This window comes from Carassius carassius, chromosome 36 (assembly GCF_963082965.1).
Source record: "Carassius carassius chromosome 36, fCarCar2.1, whole genome shotgun sequence".
Classification (NCBI taxonomy): domain Eukaryota; kingdom Metazoa; phylum Chordata; class Actinopteri; order Cypriniformes; family Cyprinidae; genus Carassius; species Carassius carassius.
The window spans coordinates 29,244,159-29,267,601 of NC_081790.1; the positions used below are offsets into that span (position 1 = coordinate 29,244,159).

Consider the following 23,443-nt stretch of genomic DNA (forward strand, 5'->3'; position numbering starts at 1 on the left):
TGTTTTTTTTTGTTTTTTTTTTGTACATAATATATATATTAGAATAGAATAGAATAGAAAAGGTAAGTGCTAGTATTAGTTGGTCAAGTGCTGGTGACAAATATGTGTCTTTATATTTTTTTTATGAAAATGAGTAAAGACTCGGCTGCTCGAATTGAGATTAGGAGGTTATTCCATCAGTTGGGCACAGTCCAGAAAGAGGTCTGTGAGAGATTTTTGAGCCTCCAGGGTCGTTCACTTGCAAAACGCAAGCGTCTGAACATGCAAGAAGGCCCGCCAGGAGAGCATTACAATAGTCCATTCTGGAGAGAACAAGAGCTCGGACAAGAAGTTGTGTGATATAAAATAAGAGGCAATAATTAGTTTATTCCTTCTGCAATTAAGCTATTAAATAACATTGGTATTTGGGGGTGTTTCTTGTTTTGATTTTTCTACTATATGTTTTATGTGATGTGGTGGTTGTATTTCTAAACCTAGGATACATTTCACTCAGGGAAAATAAACTATTGCTTAACCTTAATGATCCAAACAAAGATTCTACACACATGTAGCATGAGCAGTATTTAATTTCAATCAGATTGCATTATTTCAACATTTGAAGAAAAACAGAATGGGCCTTCTATATATCTGTGAAAATATGCCAAATAAAACATTAATGCACTAAACTAAAACACAATGCAGGCTTCATGAGACACAAATTCACTCTCTGACAGCAGAGAAATTAACAAAGCAGCGCTTATAAACACTACTTTAATATGCATTATACAGAGAAAAGATGAAAAGAAAATACCATCTAAACTTTTCTGAAGACAGTTCCCCATATCAAAAAATTCACATAAACCACCCACTCTTAATTCAATATTGAGGATTTTCTTGCAGGATTTCGCACATCGTGAATGATTGCAATATAGTTCTGAAACAGAGATTGTCAGAACAATAAATAAATAAAATACACAAATTATGTTTCACATATCACTGCGTTACAGTTTGTACGACATGTTTACATGCATGGTCTATGCTGGGCATAGTTTTAGTTGATGTAACAGTAAATATACAAAATCTTATCTTCATTAAACCAATGTTTCATAATTAATGAACTTTTCAAATATACCTGACCTAAATATTTACATGAAAATAAATAGTAGAGTAATAATACTGACAGTATCTTAGCAGAGCTTTGGAACAGAGTGTAATGCAGCTCCAAAAGTTTTAAAACAGTGTCTCTGACTCTTACTTATTTTATGACTCTGAAAACAGTCATGCTGTGAAATTTGCTTAAATTTCTTATGCTTGGATGAGGACAAATGTTCTGAATATTGCCTCCCATGAAAGCATTATGGAAATGACTAAGGATTAAAACATAAATAACCTGCAGTTAGGATGCACTTCAATGGTGTCTGAACTGCTCTTAATAAGGGCTGGTCTGCCTAATAAAGAATGAAAAAAGATGAAAACTCACCCCGAGTGTTGAGGTGGGACTGGAGAGGCCAAAGGCCCTCTAGTTAAATATCTTCTGATGCTTCTTTATATGCATGTTATGGAATCGCCTGCTAGCACATTTAACAAAAAAGGAAAAGCACGTCTAAATGGGGAATATCTACAGAACAGTAGAGTGCCTCTACAGAAATGCTTGATCCAGATGGTTCAAAGCTTCTTTAATCCTATTTCTACTGTGCAATTAAAAGTGTCCCTTAATTCGCATATGGTATATCATCAATTTAACTTTGCACAAACATGGCGCATGAGAATCTGAAACAAGACACCTATACAAGCAAACTTCTTTATATGGTAAAGGAGATATGCATTTCAAGAATTGCTTCTGACGGCTGCCGGCTCTGTGTGCTGTGCTTCAGCAGTGCAGAAAATTTGAGAAATATGCTGAGGCCTGGTAAAACGAGATTAGGCCATCAAAAGTAAAATAAAAGTAAAACACTATGTTAAGTCACCTCCATGAAAAAGACATGCTTTCCTTATACCTTATTTAGTTATTTTATATAACAAAAATATTAAGATCAACCTCAACACTGCTGCTTTTTTCTTACAACTCAAACAATTTCATGTGCAATTAATTTTATGTATAAGCATGGCTAAATAATCATAATTTAAACTGCACTCAACCAGTCATCAAACAATGTAGAAATATGACATATATAAAAAGATTTAATTTGAGGCCTGATTACAAACTGTGATTGCTTTCAAGCTTTTTTTTAGAATAGGGATCACATTCACTATTAACTCTGAGTTTTCCCATCAATAAACTCCTAATTTGCTGCTTATTAAAAGTAGGTGTGGGGCAGGTCACGGGATCTAAATTATGGTCATGCAGAATAAGTCATTAAAATGTGCTTTATAAATACAAACATATATAAAACCAATGCAACCGGTTCTTGACTCGAGTACAAGTCAATAGTTCGTTCATTATCTGGCTCGGCTCGGTGTTCATCTTCAGTTCTCTCTTTGAAGCAGTTCAGTCAGTGTACTGTTTGAGTAAATGAATAACTCTGGGATATTGGTGAGTTTGAACTCAGAGGGAGTGTCAGCCACATTAAAAAAGTTAACAGCTTAAGTCATTTGTGGATTAATGCGTATTGGAGACCCGAACCGTTTAAAACGATTCAGTTCGATTTGGTGAACTGGTTAAAAAAGAACCGGTTAAATCGAATGATTCGTTCGCGAACCGGATATCACAAACTGCAGTGAAAGGGCTAACAACTGACCCTCTGATGTCACATGGACTACTTTGAAGATGTTTTTATTACCTTTTCCGTACATAGATTTTTAATAGAGGAACAGAAAGCTCTCGGACTAAATCTAAAATATCTTAAACTGTGTTCCGAAGATGAACGGAGGTCTTACGGGTTTGGAAGACATGAGGGTGAGTCATTAATTACAAAATTTTCATTTTTGGGTGAACTAACCCTTTAATGTCTTGTGAGCTCAAAAGCTGCATGTTTGTAAGAAACAAATCTATCTTCAAACCATTGTTTCCTGCTAAAATACCAGTTCATAATACATAATAATGCTTCCTCCAATGTTAATTTCTCCAAACTATTCTTTTAACAGGTGTAGCGAATCAGCTCAAAGGGCAAATATGAATAATCAATTATAACTAGTTATGATTAATTATAAATATTTAGATCCACTGTAAGTATTTACTTGACCTCTCAGTGTCAACTGTCTGTCAATTCTAAGAACGTTACTTTCCTGTGTAAGGAAAATAACTTTCTTACTGTACAATACTACTCCAAGCATGTAGCTAAAATCTGCATGATTTGGGACTCCAGTTATGAGCAAACAATGAACAACCTCAAGTGTGATACAAATACGACTTTATTAACTACATAAACACTTAAACTAATCTAACACACACACACACACACACACAAACACACACACATTCTGTATGATTTATAAGCGTTTTGAAAAATGGGGACATGGGTTATGTTCTCATAAGTCACCCTCTCTTTGTAATACCTGTGTCATACCCATGTCATTATACAGAGTTGTGTCCTGATATGTTACAAAAACAAGAGCACACACACACACACACACACGCGCGCATACAGTGGGCATAGGGAAAAGGGTTAAATCTTAAGCAGTAAAGAGATGAGAAATAAAGACATGAAGCTATGATACAATATGATATTCAGCAGATCTACAGCCTGAAGGAAACATCAGTTTCTAAGTTCAAACACACCTTTGTAAAAGGTGCTTATGATACTTAATGTATCAATTAATAAGACTAAAATGGTAAATGGTAAATGGACTGCATTTATATAGCGCTTTCAACAGACCACATGGCCATCCAAAGCGCTTTACAATTTGCCTCACATTCACCCATTCACACACTCATTCATACACCGACTGCGGTGTCAGCCATTCAAGGCGCCATCCAGCTCGTCGGGAGCAGCTGGGGTTAGGTGTCTTGCTCAAGGACACCTCGACATTTGGTCAGGTGGAGCCGGGGATTGAACCACCAACCTTCCAGTTTGTAGACAACCTACATGAACCACTGAGCCACTGCCGCCCCGAACTGACTAAAGCCCTATTCGGACAGGACTAGTTTTACAGGGGGTCGTTATAACGACTGGGTGAAGGAGTGGCAGGAAGCAAGTGCGAGATTAATGATATTTAATGAAGACAATGATACAGACAGTACTTGAGACACAAACAACGCTGGGAGGAATGCACAGTCCAAGATGGTGGTGATGAGTGACGAATCCGGAAGGCGGAGGTGAATAGGCAGCAGGAGAGGGTGACACAGGAACTGCGGGGACGCGAGCCGAAGGTAAGTGGTGGTGCTTGGTGGTGGGTTGTGTAGAGTGGACGGGGTTCCGGGAAGAGATATCTAGTGCGATATGTGACCAGGGTCTCGAAGGGACAGACAGTGGTTGAAGAACCAGGAGGCCGGTTAGACGACTTACCACTGGCGCAAACTGAGCAAGCCAAAACAAAATCGTGGACGTCACGAGCCATAAGTGGCCACCAGAATCGTTGTTTAACTAACCCCTTGGTTCGGCTTATCCCTGGATGACAAGCAACGTTAGAGCAGTGACCCCACTGAATAACTGCGCACCGTAACTCTTCCGGCACAAATAAACGATTCGGTGGGCAACCAGGTGGAGGCATTACCCCTTCTAAGGCCGTCTTGACCTTCGATTCGACCTCCCATACGAGTGCTGAGATGACTATTTTCTCAAGTAAAATACACTCGGGAGTCACCGGGTGGGCGGAGGGATCAAAAAGACGTGACAAAGAATCGGGTTTGACATTTTTGGAACCCGGGCGGTACGACAGAGTAAAATAAAAACGACCGAAAAAGTGCCCACCGAGCCTGCCTGGAATTGAGTCTTTTGGCAGTTGTAATGTACTCTAAATTCTTGTGATCATTCCAAACAATGAAAGGTACCCCTGACCCTTCCAACCAGTGATGCCACTCCTCTAAAGCTAATTTGGCGGCCAGCAATTCTCTGTTACCAATGTCATAATTGCGTTCAGCAGGAGATAAACGATGTGAGAAAAACGCGCAGGGATGCATCTTATCGTCTGAGGCAGCACGTTGGGAAAGAACTGCTCCTACCCCCACCTCTGATGCGTCGACCTCCACCACGAACTGCCGTGTGGGATCAGGAGCTACAAGGATGGGAGCCGAAACAAAGCAGCTCTTGAGGTTGGTAAATGCAGTTTCGGCTGCATCCGACCACCTGAACGGAGTACTGGGGGAGGTCAAGGCCGTCAGAGGTGAGATTAGTTGGCTGAAATTATGCATGAAACGTCGATAATAATTGGCGAACCCCAGAAACCGCTGTAGGGCCTTACGGGAATCTGGAGATGGCCAATCTATCACAGCCTTAACCTTGTCAGGATCCATACGTATTCCCTCGGACGAGACGATATACCCTAGGAAGGGGACAGACTGTGCATGGAATACACATTTCTCCGCCTTGACAAAAAGCCCATTCTCGAGTAACCTCTGGAGCACTCGTCTGACATGTTGAACATGTCCCTGGAGAGATGAAGAAAAAATCAGTATGTCATCCAGGTAAACATATATAAACTGATCTACCATGTCTCTCAACACGTCATTAACGAGTGCTTGGAAAACCCCTGGCGAGTTGGAGAGCCCGAACGGCATCACCAAATATTCAAAGTGTCCTCTAGGGGTGTTAAAGGTGGTTTTCCATTCATCCCCCTTCCTGATGCGGACCAAATGATAAGCGTTACGTAAATCCAATTTTTTGAATACGGATGCTCCCTGTAAGCTCTCGAAAGCTGAAGACATCAACGGTAACGGACAGGTTTTCTTTATCGTGATGTTGTTCAGCTCTCGGTAGTCAATACAAGGTCGCAGAAAACCATTCTTCTTACCCACAAAAAAGAATCCCGCCCCCGCTGGAGAAGAGGAAGGGCGGATGAACTTCGATGCCAAGGAATCAGAAATGTATTTCTCCATGGCCTCCCTCTCCGGAATAGAAAGAGATTAAGCTTGCCTTTAGGCAGAGACTTACCTGGCACTAAATCTATAGCACAGTCGTAGAGAGGAAGAGAAGCAGCACAGGACTTACTGAACACCTCCTTCAGGTCCAAGTACTCTGCGGGCACGTTTGATAACACCATGGTCTCTTTCTGAAACACAGAAACAGGCACAAGAGGACAAGCAGAAACCAGACAAGACTCATGACAACTTTCACTCCACAAGGTGACTGTGTTGGAACCCCAATCCACTCGTGGATTATGTTTGATTAACCAGGGGTGACCTAAAACAATGGGAGCTACAGGGGAGTCCATGAGGTAAAAGGATATGGTTTCACTGTGGTTGCCTGAGGTGAGCAGAGTTATGGGTTCAGTGTAGTGGGTGACGTGTGGCAGGTCCTGGCCATTGAGTGCGGTGACATGGATGGGATGAGACACAGGAAGGACTGGAAGGTTCAAGTGACGTGCAAGGAGAGAGTCAATGAAATTACCTTCGGCTCCAGAGTCCAGAAGGGCGTGACAGTCGTGAGTGTGGTTCTCCCACCACAGTTTCACCGGGAGGAGGGTCGATGATGTGGTTGAGGACTTCTCGGCGGATATCCCACCCGATAGTAGCCTCAAACTTACTACCGGGCTGGCTCTTTTTACTGGGCAGGAATGGATGGAATGCTCCGTGCCACTGCAATATAAGCATAGTCCTTGGGACCTCTGCCGCTCTCTCTCCCTCAGGAAAAGCCGAGCTCTACCCACCTGCATGGGTTCGAGATCGTCGACGGGACCGACCATGTTCTCTAGACTCGAGCGGCCCCTTTCCAGAGAGACGTAATGGCGTGTAGGACTGACTTGTCTACCCAGGCGGTTAATCCGAGCATCCACCCGGAGTGCCAGGTCGATTAGGCCGTTGAACGTTGGGGGCAGCTCGAGGAGAAAGATCTCCTTTTGAATACGGTCGGCCAGCCCACGCAGGAATCGATCCCACTGCGTAGCCTCGTTCCACTGGCACGCGGCCGCCAGGGTGCGGAACTGAATGGAATAGTCCGCCACCGATGATTCTCCTTGTTTGAGGTCCGAGAGCTGGTAAGTGGCCTCCCTGCCCGTCACGATGCTCTCCTGCTGCTGATCCATGTGGTTGACACTGTGGTGAATGAATTCAGACAGTGAAGTGGTGCTCGCTGCTTCCATGTTTGGTGAGAGCGTTCTGTAACGAATGGGTGAAGGAGTGGCAGAAAGCAAGTGCGAGATTAATGATATTTAATTAAGAAAATGATACAGACAGTACTTGAGACACAAACAACGCTGGGAGGAATGTACAGTCCAAGATGGTGGTGATGAGTGATGAATCCGGAAGGCGGAGGTGAGTAGGCAGCAGGAGAGGGTGACACGTGAACTGCAGGGAAGCGAGCTGAAGGTAAGTGGTGTTGCTTGGTGGAGGGTTGCATAGAGTGGACGGGGTTCCGGGGAGAGACGGACATTCAACGCAGAAACACACAAGAAAGCAAAGCATAGGTCATAAACATGAAACAACGCTCTCACGAAAACAAGACGCTAGACAAGCCAATATATAGGGATGAGTAATGAGTGACAGCGGTTGCTGATGACAATTAACGGAGACGCCCACAAACTAATCAGTGCTGACGCGTAACACACAGACTTTACCCACAAAGTGCAAAACCCAGAGATCACGGTTTACCAACCGTGACAGTCGTTAGAGAAATATGTGTTTCACAGACGTACTTGGTGATTTTAGTCCCATCCGAATCTGCCACGTCTGTGTTTTTCTCACACAACCTCTGTGATAATTCCAGAGCAAATTACCTACTGTTTTTCAGCAAACTCAGTGATCCTCTGAGAAAACTAATCCCGTCCGAATGTGAATGTCTGTGATTGCCGGTGATATTTTATTTCACAACGCGTTTCCTTGTGTGTTTTGGCCAACGTGAATTACCGTAGATGCTCTTACCGCGCGCATGTTTGATATATTTGCTTAGCGGCAAAGAAATAATAATAAATAAATAATAAAAATAATAAAATCAAGAGCAAGATCATGTAAACTGTTAATACTGGCTATTGTAATATCACCATCAGGTAAGATTACTCACGTTCATTAATGCACTCAGTTACATAATTTTTTAATGTTTTAATTCTCCTGGAATTCCTGAATCTAGAAGAACCGCCCTGATCTGGTGATCAGTGATCTATATAGGGTGACGATGTCACACCCTCAGGATTTGAGTGAGCCAACGAGGAATGGTACCTTTTGGAGGGAAGTTTTACAACCTTTTGTCCTCAGGCATATGTTTCACATATGGTCTTTGATTGGACATTGATGAAGAAACTATTAAAGATTCTGGTAAAACAAATACCTTCCATAGGTACCAACATATAATATAAACAAACATTTAGACCATTAAAAATGCAGCCGAAAGATACCAAACATGACATTCCTGTGATCTCTGTTAACAATAGTATGCTATTCCAAAATGTTAATTTGAAAGAGTAAGTATCAATACATAAGTGAAACACTTTAAGAGGAACAATAATGAAATGGGGAAATTGAGTACATGTTCCTACATTTCTCAAGTGATTATATCTAGAGGGAGATATAGTTAGGATGGACTGTCTAGGACAAGGGCACATATGTCTTTTTCAAAGTGAATTTAGAGTGAAAACTCTACATCTCTTTGAGGTGTAAAACATTGGTATCTTGATGTATGTCTTTCTTACAATGGTAACTAGAGGCCTGTTCTGCCCTTTTTGAGGTCATAGTTGCATTTCTGGGAAGGGTCCATAGACCCTTTGGTTAGATGAGGAGACATTAGATATTTTGTGTGTGTGTGTGTGTGTGATTGGTCCAAATGCTACACAGGTCAGTACACAACCATCTCTATCTCTGGTGCTCTGTGTAGATGCTTGATTTATTTATATCAAACTTGACAACATGAAGGCTTGTAATGAGATAAGTTTGCCGGGATGTCCTTCACCAACATTGTCTCCAATTAAGCTGATATCTGCAGACAAACACAAATGAACAGAGAGGCAGCAGTTCTCAATGAAGAGCTTAACCTGTCTGTCTCTTGTCTGGCCTTGGTGCTGTTGGTCTGCCATCAGTCTGAGTAACGATCAGTGGCTGTCAGAATGACACTTCACATACTTCATATTGATCACTCATCCGAAACTCTTTAACATCTTCAGTGTAAAGGCCACGGAGTGCATGCATCTTATATAAAACTTCAAGTTAATTTTAGTTTAACCTGCAATGCATAATGGTAAATGCCTTAACAAAGGTTAGTTTTTTTTATTATAATTATTTTTTTTTTGAAGATTTAAATGACTTATGACCTAATGAAGAGATAAATGGATTTGTGCAGCTGCATCTTTGTTATTGCACCTTTGTCAGAGTCACATTTAGTCTACATCATGGCAGATATTCGTTTTGCAGCTGTCCTTAGGGCCAAGTCGCAGTTCATTACTCAATGCATGACATTTCCTCAAGACATAGACAGAGCAGCCAACAGCGATCTGGCCAGAGGTGGAAAGAGTACAAAAATATTCTACTCAAGTAAAAGTACCATTACATTAATGAAATTTTACTTAAGTACAAGTAAAAGTACCAGTCTAAAAATCTACTCAAGTAAAAGTAAAAAGTAGCTCATTTAAAATTTACTCAGAGTAAAAAATAGTTAGTTTTAACAGTGGGAGGGAGTCAAAAATGGAACAGGCCAAGGTTGTCAAACTCAGTTCCTGGAGGGCCACAGTCCTGCACAGTTTAGATTTAACACTAATTAAACACACCTGATCCAGCTAATCTAATCATTTAGGTTTATTTGAAAACTACATGATATGTGTGCTGGAGCAGGGTTAGAACTAAACTCTGCAGGGCTACGACCCTCCAGGAACTGAGTTTGACACCGCTGGGATAGGTCTATTAATCTCAAACTAGTTGTTTTTAATTAAAGGAATCAGTTATTTAGAATAATAAAACATTTGGGCTGTTACCAGGCAAATCAGTATCAACAAACTCATCTTTTAATGCAGAGGAAATGCAGAAGATTCATTGGAAGTGGCATTTAGATGTATTACACTGTTTAGTGCAGGACAAGAATGCATTTAACCTGCAGTTACAAATGCATGAAAAATGTTTTGATATACAAGACATAAAATGTTGAATACTCATTTGAAATGATAAGAAATTAATTATTTAAAAAAATCAAAAGATACTTTAAATGTGGAATTAAAATGGCCAGTATGTGTCAGCAAGTCACTGTTAATAAGTGAGTCATTGCGATTGAACCGAATCATTTAAACGGTTGATTCATTCAGGAACGAAACACTGTCACGTTGCTCAGAGACGCAAAACTGTGCTTTGGTGGCTGTGTTTGGAATTATTTTCTGTTGTAGAAATAGAGCTAAAAAAGGCAATATGGTGTCTAAAACGCAAGTCTCTTAATTAACTTGTTTACTGAACTGTTATATATATGTATGTATATTTTCATGATGATTTTTGGAGGAAAAGACGGCATTCTTTGTGTGATTTTGATTTAATATATGAAATTATATAAAAATGTGAATTGTCTGCCCCATATCTTCAATTTTGTGATCATTCTAAACGCATTTTAGGAGACTGAATCACACAGTGAAAGAGCGCACTATAAATGTGCGTGCACATCATTAAAACAAAAATAGCACACTCCTCACCTCTATCTTTTTGACTAATTTGTGCAAAACCTCTTGCTAAAATGTCAAAGCTTCCTTTTAACCACCAATGCAACGATCAATTATTTAGCTTACCTCTACATTCTTGCGAAGGGTTGATGTCTTGTCGAGATTTTATAAGCTGCTAGTTTGGTCTTCCTAGGCAAGTACAGCTTACACTGCATAATAGAGCATACATATGGCCAGGGTTCACTTAATTTCCTTCGAGTTCAACTTCAGAATATGACGGGGTTTCGTTTTCAGCGGTGTCTGCACCACTAACGCCTGTTTTGTCCGTCTGCATCTTTCTTGTGATTTTAGCGCCAGTTTGCCCTCCTGCCCATTATTTACTGCCGTAGTTTCCAGGGAGCGATTTATTTTTTTTATTTTTTTTTTTTTTACTCAGTAATTAATGTGTTTTAAAATGTAGCGAAGTACAATACTTCAAACAAAATATACTTAAGTAAAAGTAAAATTACAGATTAAAAAAATTACTTTAAAAAGTATTAGTACACAAAAAAGCTACTCAATTACAGTAACGCGAGTAAATGTAATTCGTTACTTTCCACCTCTGGATCTGGCAGCCCAGTGAAAAGTTGGGGGTGAGTTGGTGGGCTGTGATGAAATAAGGGCTGCACTGAAATTCCTGGAAACACAGAAAGCATAATCCCGGCCATCTATTTATTGTGACCTACAATATGTTTTGCAAACAAGTAAACTGTTTCTACCAGCACCTCATACGTCCAATTAGGGCTTAAGGAAAAAAAGTGTATGGTGCAATTTTGGGGTTTCTGTTTACACATTATAATGCAGTTCATGCCTTTTTGAGGTGATTTCCCCGTTTCCGATTTCCATGTAAACTGAAATGAGCAAAGCATTCTCAATTTAAATCATTTTTAAGCCAGGGAAAAGTTCCCAGATGCTGAAGATTCAGAGTCTGATGTTCTATAGTTGAGTAAAGTTGGTAAAATGTTATAATAAATTGCTTAGCTTCAGACAAATAATCATAAATTGTCCCAACCCAAACCTCCCAACCCTTATTAAATATTCATGAGATATTCATGTCAGCAGTTTCAGGTGCTGTTTGTATTTTCCTTTTTCTTTTTCCTTCTTCAGCAAATGACAGTGTGATTGCCAATACACTGACATGCTATACTCCTGTTTCTGTTTTATTTTATTTGTAACTATATGTAGTATTCTGTTTTATTTTATTTGTAACTATATGTAGAGATGTACAAGCAGTTATTAAAATTGGTTGCATGCTTACTGTACTGTCATTAATCTCATAAATAAGAAATGAAGTCATATATATATATATATATATAATGTTTTTTTTTTTAATAATCTTTAATAGTAAACATTGACTTCCATCTCTTCCCCAGTGATGTGTGCACTAGAGGTAGACCTCCGGCAACCTGTCACTCACAGGTTCGCAGCAATTAGCAAACGACATCGCTCCAATCATCAAATCAATTCCCTATGGACAGAATCAAGTTCTGCCCAGCATCTTGTTTGAGAAGCTGTTTCACATGAACATACATCTCAATAGATTTGGTTAGGGGTTAACCCTTTAGACGATTGGAAGATGGAGTTTATTTAATTTACCCTTCTTAAAAGTGTGATTTCATAAACTAAAAAGTCAAATAGAGGTATATAACTAGTAAACTAACTAACCTGGTCTCATACAAATACATACCTCTGTGCACTTTTTGTGCAACACAATTTTTTACGTACCTCACTGCATGTTTTACCGCAGTTTCAAAGAGAAATGTCCAATGAGTGGCACTAAAACACTGGTTCAATTTGTGAACCCTGGCACATTTATATTATGTTGAAATGTGTCATATTGGAAGTATGCCAAAACAACCCTAAACCTACCAGACAGTGTTAACAAATGCAAAACTGATATAAAAGCATATCTGTTGATGCAATCGTGCCATTTGAACTTCCTTATATGTAGATTTGAACTGCTTTGTCGAACCGTGGTTACATGGGATTGGAACCGAAGCTCCTCGCCTCTCAAGAACATCTACTTACTCCATGAGCTACCGAAAAAAAACTACCACCTATGAAAACCCATAGATATCAAGCTGGATATGTGCGATGCTAAAAAAAAAAAAAACATCAGCTTTCAACTCATAACATGATATTTTTCTAGTAATTGTGTCAAAATTATGCTTTATTAATCGAAACTGTACATTTCTGTGAAAAGGAATACAAGCTGTCTGAGTTTTACTGCCTCTAGTGTTTATTTTGGAAACTGCAGCATATGTACTAATTGGTATGTATTTGTGCCTCGCTAAAAAGTGCACCCAGGTACGTTTATGTCGTAAGACCAGGTAGCAACTAACAGTATACGTAAACTTAATTTATATTATAGTTGCAATGTCTAAAGAGACACTGAAATGTAAAATATTTACATTGTTAATTCAAAGTTTACTACTGTTACTCTTAAAGTACACTTAAATGTAAACTTTTATAGACTAAATGTGACCTAATTTAGTCCCAAGTTTTGAAATAGTACACATACAGTACAAGTATAATACTAGTACATTAGATATTACTACATACTACATGAGTATACTGCATTTATATGACATGTAATCTACATTTAAACATATACTATGTTTAATTAATAAAATGAACCTGAAGGGTCAGGCTTTAGTTTAACTATTAACTATAACTTTTGCCTCAATAAACCTATTAAGCTGCTTAAGAATAGTAAGGTAATTGTATATGGAGTCCGATTAAGGGATCTAAAATATGATCATACAGAATAAGACATTACTATGTGCTTTACAAGTACTAATGAACAGCTAATATGCTAGTGATTAACAAGTAGCTAGTTAATGGTAAGTATTGGTGCCTAAACTAAAGTGTTACCATTTGAAGTATACTTCTTTTTATCATTCTATACTTTAGTTTTCTATTTTCTAAATTTCACATTTAATTCAGTTTGTTACTTGACATTTATTCGTAATTGTGAAATTTAGCAGCAGAATTTGCCAGGAAATCACCTTAACTTGACAAAGATTTGCGCAGTGCCAAAAAAAAAAAAACATAAAAAATTGCTTGAACTGCATCAAGAATTACTATGGTATTAAATAGTGACTCTGAAATTACATAGCCTAGATTTCCATCCCCTTTTTAGAATAAGATAGTTACTTTAGCTGTTGCTATAACCCTAGCACAATACCTTTCCCACACAGTTTAACAGGAGCGGTGGATCTGCCTCCCATCAAATCAGTGTCATCCACGTCTGAGCCCAATGACAGCCTCGTGACACAACACCACACCACTGACAGCCATACCTGATCTTAACCTCCTCACAGCTGTCAGATATTTAGCATTGGACTTTATTTCTGTTTTTGTTTCTCCATGAATGCACCTGGTGTCTGTAACGATGTACCTGGACTGCCATCTATCCACTGGCCAATTAATCTCAATATCAGCATGAAATCTGGTCCACACTGTAACTTAATCTGAACAACAACTGCCTGCTTACACAAGTACAGACCCTTTCACTAAAACATAAAGCTGTCAGTCACAGTTTGTCAGAGTTGTATATACTGTTAATCAGCAATTATTTGGAACAAGATCACAGTATTACAGCAAACTTTGCTATCATAATTCCTGTTCTGGCAAAAGTAATAAGTACACTCATAAATCTATAAGAAAATGAACTGTCATTTGACATTATTCATTGCAAAGATCAAACATTTAGCATTACATTGTTCAATGAATATAATAATAGTGTTTATTTATTTATTTAATTGCACTTCTGTGCATGTTTCCTACATTTATATTTTTATTGTATGTGAGTGTTTGTCTATCATTTATTATCATTAGATGTGGTATCATTAATACAATTTAAATATGCATATCTAATTATTTAATGTAATTTTAAATGAGTGTCTAATCAGAATTGATTGATATATTTAGAGTTTTTTTTTTTTTTTTTTTCAAAACAAGTTGCATGATAACCAACTTTTAAATCTTAACAATGGCTGGCAATAAATCTTGACAATATATATAATATAATATATATATATTAGAAAGCAGAGACAAATAAACCCAAAATTGTACTGCATGCCACTATAACCTGGAAAATGGAACAGACTAGAGTATTATTCAGCTACTGTAGCTCAGTCTGTCTTGTGTGTGTTATGCATGAATAGACTGCCGGAGTCCCTTCAGAGAATGACCTGACCATCTGATCCCACTAAAGATTTTTGCAAATAGCCTTGTCATGCATTTAGTATACATTCATCAATATGTGCTCGCTGGGAAATGAACCTGTGACCTCGGCTTAGCAATAGGTAATGCTGGAGTACAGCTGGTTCTCTCAGCACACTCTGTTTTCTCACAATCCCCTGTGGAGTCAACTTTAAAGAAAGTGAAACTTGTAAGAAACTTGGACAGAGCTCGGGAAATAAAAACGGCAAAACCTATTAGATAAAAGTTCACGGGATTCTCAGAGGATTTGAGGTTATGGACACATTATGCTCACTGACAGGCTGTCAATACAGCTGTCAATACAGAGTACCATTTCACAGTTAAAAGAAAGAAAGAAAGAAAGAGAAAGAGAAAGCGAAAGAGAAAGAAAGAAAAATCTTTCTTAGCTGAGAAACCACTAACTTGGATATTACATTATGAGCCCAATATGAAACAAGGAAGGATTTGTGCATTTCCACTTTGTCTTAGCATTAAGCATTAGCTGTTCTCTACAGTGCAGCAAGTGTGTTGGAGTTCACAAGAGCACAATTAGCAAGTGTACACATGTGCCCTCCCCTGATCTCCTCCAGCTCTTATCTTTCCGTCTCTCTGTTTTAAAGGCAACGGGCAGTGGGCCGTACGTAATGGCGGACGCTGGAGGATTCCTGCTGGATCTCTGCTCTCTCCCAGTGCACACCACATATATAGTCACAATTAGATTTGATTAGGCCTTTTCTGCTCATGGCGCTGCATGGCACGAATGCTGACTGGCTCTCTTTATTTCCTGACTTTATGGACATGAAGGTCATTCTAATTAAGGTAATGCTAGAGTACAGCTGGCTTTCTCTCTGCACACACACACTGTGCTCTCAGATTGTTTCTTTTGTTCAAAAAACCCTTAGAATTCAATCTGAATTGTATAGGATTCCAAATTTAAATGATGACTGCAGTTGACTTGTTTGAAATATACTCGAAACCTTCAAGGTCAAGGTCAAGGTCATTTTTATTTATATAACAAAACAACATAAATGCTGACCAAAGTGCATCACAATAACACATGGAAAAGAAGACAGTCTTACGAAAAAAAAAAATAAACAAAAAATTTAACCATCAACTTGAACCATAAAACTCAATAAAAATAAAGACCAATAATTTAACTCACTACGACTAACATATATAAAAAGATGAATAAGCTTGACAAAATATACATTTTAAAATATTATTTAAATGCAGATGAAGAGGAGGATAACCTAATAGATTGAAGTATCGGTTACTAGTTTAAAGATGATCTAAGAGATCTTCAGGGGAACTATGGACAAATAAGATCTGAAATGTAAACTGGTGCTAGACCGTGCAACAAATCACAACCTTGTAATCAGTTCTGAATTTAACTGGTAGCCAATGTAAATGTGATAAAATAGGGGTTATATGCTCACTCTTTTTCTTGTATATATATATAGTTGGGTAAATAAGTTCAGACACCTCATTTTCATACCAAGCAATCATTTTTTACAATACTATAAATAACCTTTTTTTTTGTTTTGTTTGTTTGTCATAAATTAAGTGCAATAATACTATCATTACTATTATTATTAATTGTTTTATTTTTGATAGCTATATTTTATGGGTCACACTATGTGCAGTTTGAGCACCAAACCAAATCTCCAGGTGCTTTCATGAGAACCAGATTAAAAAAATGTATGTGCATACTTCAAACTTTGAATGTCCTTTACAACACATGCACAAGCCATCGTCAGTGACAGTGATGCCAAACCTGACCCAACATGTAATTAAAGTCATCCTGTCCAGGCAATGCTGTGTATGCAGTGCCTTGCTAAAGTATCCAAAACATATTTTTTTCACATTTTAGTGTGTTGCAAACTAAAACAGTAACTTTTCTGCTTACCAATCTACACCTCATAACCGAAATTGATAAAGCAACAAAAAAAAAAAAAAAAACAGATTTGAGATTACTTATTTTATTACAAAGAAGAGAGGGAGAGAGGGAGAGAGGGAGGGAGAGAGATAGATAGATAGAGAGAGAGAGAGAGAGAGAGAGAGAGAGAGAGAGAGAGAGAGAGAGAGAAGAAAAACACTGAAACATAACATTGCTATGAAATTTTTATTGTGAGAGAAATTTGGTTGCATCCCATTTCTCTTGATTATCTTTGAGATGTTTTTATACTTTGACCAGAGTCCATCTGCTGCAAATTCAGATGATTAGACATAAAAAGGCAAAAATCATTTTATGCCAAATACAGTTTGGGAAGTAAAAAAAATAAATAAATAAAATAATTAAATTGACTTTCCCAGAATTCCCTGCGTTGAATCTTAAATTAGATTTTTTTTTCTTTGAAATAACTAAGTTTCTACTTATTAGTTATGCGTATTACACTTACATTTATATTCAGTCATTAACAGATGCTTTTATACTTTGCCACTTACAAATGAGGACAATAAAATTAAACAAAATCAACAAAAGAGCAGTAATATACATATGTTATAACAAGTCTCAGTTAGATTAACCCAGTCCATATAACAAGGGCTTTTTAAATAATATCATAATTAAAAAGAAAACAGATAGAATAGAATAAGAATAGAGCAAGCTAGTGTTAGAGGTCTTTTTTGCTTTTGTTAATTGTATAATAAATTAAAAGAAAACAGATAGAATACAAAAGATTAGAAATCTAGTTATTTTTATTTATTTATTATTTTTTTAAGTGTAGAAATAGAATAGAGAGTGCTAGAGTTAGAGGGTCAAATAAAGATGGAAGAGATGAGTTTTTAGCCAATTCTTGAAGATGGCTAAGGATTCAGCTGCTGGGATTGAGTTGGGCAGGTCATTCCACCAGGAGGAACATTTAATTTAAAGTCCATAAAAGTGACTTTGTGCTTCTTTGGGGTGACACAATCAAGCGGAACTTGCAGAACATAAGCTTCTTGAGGCACATAAGTCTGAAGTAATGAATTTAGGTAAATGGGTGTAAAGCCAGTGATGTTTTTTAGGCAAATATCAATGCCTTGACTTTTTTGCGAGCAGCTATTGGTAGCCAGTGCAAATTGATAAACAGAAGTGTGACATGTATTCTTGTCAGCTCATAAAAAATGTATCTTGCTGCCGCATTCTGGATTAACTGTACAGGTTTGATAGAACTGGTTGGAAGACCTGCCAAGAGAATATTAGGGTTGTAGGTTACATCAGATGTTGTTAAATGAATGTTTCAGTTTCATGTGTGTCACCATGATGGTATTTAGTGTTTGTGACATTGTGCACCATATGTTTATATAGCTTGTGGAAAACCTGCTTGTGATGAGCTTTAGTTTATCATGTGACTTACTCATCACCACTTGATTTTGATGGTTATCTGTGTATTACAAATATTTCAGAACTTCAACAGGGTGGTATATTAATATTATATCAGTCAATGAAATACACTTTTTTTAACTGCAAATTTACACTACTTTCTTTTTCTATTGGTCTCTGGAATTGCCATTCAAAGCTTAATCTCATGGCCCTAACAGAGACCTGGATCAAACCAGAGGACACTGCTACACCTGCAGCACTCTCCAATAATTTCTCATTTTCCCACTCCCCCCGTTTGACTGGAAGAGGTGGAGGTACTAGTCTCCTCATCTCTAATGATTGGAAATTTAATCTTTTACCATCTTTGGGTATCAACAGCTCCTTTGAATCTCATTCAGTTACTGTTACCTACCCTCTTAAAATACATTTTCTAGCTGTCTATCGATCCCCAGGACCACTGGGTAACTTTTTGGATGAATTAGATGTGTTGCTCTCAACCTTTCCTGAGGATGGTACTCCCATAGTTATGTTTGAAGATTTCAACATCCACCTAGATAAACCTCTATATGCTGATTTCCACACTCTGCTTGCCTCTTTTGATCTCAACCGAGTGTCAACTACTGCTACTCACAAATCAGGCAACCAACTGGACCTTATTTATATGCGACACTGCTCCAAAAATACTACTGACCTTAATGTGTATCAGTCACTCCTATCTTCCTTCAATGCTAATGTCTCCACTGGTAAAAATGACATACTACCATAACAAAATTAACAATTCGTCTAACTCTCGCATACTTTTTAAAACATTTTCCTCACTTCTTTGTCCTCCTCTTCACCCTCCTTCTTCATATCTAATAGCTGATGACTTTGCCACGTTTTTCATTAATAAAATTAAATACATTAGTGCACAATTTTCCACACCACAATCAGTCAAGCTCATATCACCAGCAAACATACACTCATTTACATCCTTCTCTTCACTCTCTGAGGCAGAAGTCTCAAAACTCATCCTTTCTAATCACCCTACAACTTGCCTGCTTGATCCTATTCCATCTCATCTCCTTCAAGCCATTTCTCCTGCAGTTGTACCTGCACTCACTCACATCATCAACACATCCCTCCACACTGGTGTTTTTCCCTCATCATTTAGACAGGCTCGTATAACTCCACTACTTAAGAAACCCACCCTCAACCCATCTCTTTTAGAGAACTACAGACCAGTTTCCCTTCTTCCTTTCATTGCAAAAACACTTGAACGAGCTGCGTTCAACCAAGTCTCTACATTTCTCACACACAACAATCTCCTTGACAGCAAGCAATCTGGCTTCAGAAGTGGACATTCAACTGAGACGGCCTTGCTCTCAGTTGTTGAAGCTCTAAGACTGGCAAGAGCGGAATTCAAATCTTCAGTACTTATCCTACTTGATCAGTCCGCTGCTTTTGACACGGTTAACCACCAGATCCTCCTATCAACCCTACTGGCAAAAGGCATCTCAGGAACCACACTTCAATGGTTTGAGTCTTACCTATCAGATAGGTCCTTCAAAGAATCTTGGAGAGGTGAGGTGTCCAAGTCACAACATCTAACTACTGGGGTGCCTCAGGGCTCAGTTCTTGGAGCACTTCTCTTCTCTGTCTACATGGCATCATTAGGTTATGTCATTCAGAAACAGGGATTTTCATACCAATGCTATGCGGTTGACACTTAACTCTACCTCTCATTCCATCCTGATGATCCGACGGTAGGTATTTTCATCTCAGCTTGTCCAACAGGTATTTCTTGCTGGATGATGGACCATCACCTTCAACTCAACCTTGCCAAGACAGAACTGCTTATGATTCCAGCAATCCCATCATTTCATCACAATTTCACCATCAAGTTAGGCACATCAACCATAACTCCTTCAAAAACAGCTAGAAGCCTTGGAGTTATGATAGATGATCAGCTGACTTTCTCAGACCACATTGCTAAAACTTTCCGATCTTGCAGATTTGCTTTATTCACCATCAAGAAGATCAAGCCCTTTCTTTCGGAACATGCTGCACAGCTCCTTGTTCAAGCTCTTGTTCTGTCCAGGCTGGCCTATTGCAATGCCCTCTTGGCAGGTCTTCCAGCCAATTCTATCAAACCTTTACAATTAATCCAGAACACGGCTGCAAGATACATTTTTAATGAGCCAAAAAGAATACATGTCATACCTCTGTTTATCAATTTGCACTGGCTTCCAATAGCTGCTCGCATTAAATTAAAGGCATTGATGTTTGCCTACAAAACTACCACTGGCCCTGCACCCATTTACCTAAATTTGTTACTTCAGACTTATGTGCCCTCTAGAAGCTTGCGTTCTGCAAGTGAACGTCGCTTAATTGTGCCATCCCAAATAAGCACAAAGTCACTTTTACGGACTTTTAAATTAAATGTTCCCTCCTGGTGGAATGACCTCCCCAACTCAATCTGAGCAGAAGAGTCCTTAGCCATCTTCAAGAATTGGCTTAAAACCCAACTCTTCCATCTTAATTTGACCCTCTAACTGTAACACTCACTATTGTAATTCTATTCTTTAAAAAAATTTAACTACCTTTCTAATCTTTTTGTATTCTATTTTCTTTTAATTTATTATGCAATTGTGTGTGTGTATGTGTGTGTGTGTGTATGTGTGTGTGTGTGTGTGTAAAGACCTCTAACACTAGCTTGTTCTATTCTTTTTATTCTGTTTTCTTTTTATTTATTATATTATTTAAAAGCCCATGCTACGTGTACTGTCTTAACCTAACTGAGACTTGTTATAGCACATATATCATTGCTCTTTTTTGTTGTTTTTGATTGCTTCCACTGTCCTCATTTGTAAGTCGCATTGGATAAAAGCATCTTCTAAAAGAATACATGTGAATGTAAATGTAAGTTAAACCCTTAAACCCTAAATGTTTTATTTACGGTAAAATTCTATAAACCACAGCTGCCAATTTTTACTGTAAATATAATGAAATTGTATTAATAAGATTTCGGGAGGAGCGCTTCAGATACTTAGCCTAATCAACACAGGTGGACCATAATCAAGTAATCAATCCCATAGTATAAATATCGTTGACTTCCCTCTATCCATTGACGGTTTATCAGCATCCCTCCTCCACCCCATCTCCTCACTTTGAGTTCACTTTATAAATAGACGGGGAAGGGGGGGTACTCTAGGTTCGGGCCATTCCCGAGCTCGGAGCCCTTCCCCGGACAGCACGCCAAATACGCATACCATACCTAAGCTAATTATATGTAAGCGTGAACTAGTGAAACAGTTTTTTGTTGCTGTTGTTGTTGTTGTTGTTGTTTTACAGTGTATATATTTGCAATATATAAGTGTAATTTATTACAAACCTGGGATTTTTGTTTGTTATTATGGGCTATGGAGAGCAGAATATGTTGGGAAAATAATTTTAATCATTGTAGTATAAGTATGGAATATAATAACATCTGGAAAAAGCACTATACATAAAATGTGTTTATATCAGATGAATATGAAAAATTGATGCAGAGAAAGACAGAAAAATGTCTTGTGGGACACTCACAGCTCTCGATTTCCAGCGTGCAGTTCTGCTCATCAAGCGGGTATCTGCGCAAGTCCATCATGCAGGCGGCTGTGGTCGTAATCCTGCACACATAGAGCACACATAAGTAACTATTTCTCTAGCATTATAAATTTGTGTCCATGCCTGAGTAATTTATTTCCAGCATACAATACTCTTTCACATACCTTTGACTTTTTTCATCATATTTTATTCATGTAATGTTTTTTCAAGGCAAAGTGCATAAAATAATTTTTAAAACTGATTTCCTGAACACTTTCCCCATCGCCCCACAAACACACCAACGTATATGAATAATACATAAATGCAATATATGGAAACACTTTAGTATAGGGACCAATTCTCACTATGAACTAGTTGCTTCTTGGTATAACTATTGCTAAAATCGTAATAGCTCTTTATTAGTAATCATAAAGCAAATATTCTGCATGACAATATTCTAAAACCCTACTCCTACCTAGTACCTAAACTTAACAATTACCTTACTAACTGTAATTTTAACAATAAAGTGTCTTCTTTAAAAAGAGATCAAAGTTAAATCTTTGGTTAAAAGCATTAAAGATTTACCACATCATAATGGATCAGATTAGTGCTATTCTGTAAAAAATAATTTAGTACCACAGAACCTAAAACCCCCCAAAAATATATATAATAAAATAACCACCACTCAAACAACAACAGAGGATAAAAATTTGCATGTTTCTGCACTTGATAACTTTATTTTAACTGCAAAATCTCAATAATGCAATTCAAAGTAGATGCATTACCACACTTAAGGGTTTTAAATGCCCAAAGATAAATAGAATATCCAAAGCTTCAAAAAATACGTTCCTGAAATCAACAATCACATGTAAATGTCGACTCTTCACTAACAGCTTTACAGATCCAGTTCATTACTGGTGGATACAAACAACCATGCTGTATATATTCCTGAGTAAAGATGATATTCTATGTGGGAAATATTGCCCTTGATCTCTAAAAAGTATGGGTTCACTGGCACTTGCTGCTGCTACAAAACAGAGATTGTTTTAAGAGTACTACGACATGCTTTATTTATAGCTGTGTAAAGAATGTAAGTTAATATAACCATCTCGCTACACTTACTTTTAGATCTATGACTGCAATGTCAAGTCTAAAAAGCTGTTTTCCTCTTCAAAACCAAAAGCATGTGAAATGAGCAATAGAGAGTGTTTGAACTCAGAGAAGGTGTTCACGGTGCTGCAAACATTCACTGCAGTGGTCGGTGCAAGAGAAATCCTCTTGCAGGGATTGATAGATGAGCGAAAATCTGTGTCCTAGTTTCAAGTCATGCCAGAATCACCTTGCCTCCGTGTCGTGGCTGTGGATCCCATAGCAAGTGGGAATACCAAAGAAAAGAGGGCAAGCAAAAGGGTTATTAATATCTTCTTTGATGTATATGTTACTATATCGCACTGGTAATAGTGCAGGTGCTCCTAACAGAGACATAGCTTCAGATTCTACAAGAGTGTCTGTATATTGCTTCCTTTAATAACAAGCTTTCATTAAAAAATTCTGCTGAATATGAGAAAAAGAGTGCAGAATGGGCCAGATCATGGTACAGGCTTTCTAAACAAAATAATAATCTCACGGTCAAGACTTAACCCAGAAGAAACACAAATAATTACCCCAACATCATTTTTAGTGGTGGAAAAAATG

General features: G+C 38.0%; 1 protein-coding gene across 2 annotated transcripts in view; it reads right to left on the reverse strand.

The window, feature by feature from the left end:
* The window catches only part of LOC132117549 (gamma-aminobutyric acid receptor subunit beta-2), a 108,404-nt gene that overhangs the window by 22,665 nt on the left and 62,296 nt on the right, over positions 1-23,443 (reverse strand). For both annotated transcript variants that reach the window (XM_059526904.1, XM_059526905.1), the window contains exon 5: positions 21,749-21,831. In XM_059526904.1, the coding sequence (XP_059382887.1) occupies positions 21,749-21,831 (83 nt within the window). The remainder of the gene's footprint in view (positions 1-21,748; positions 21,832-23,443) is intronic.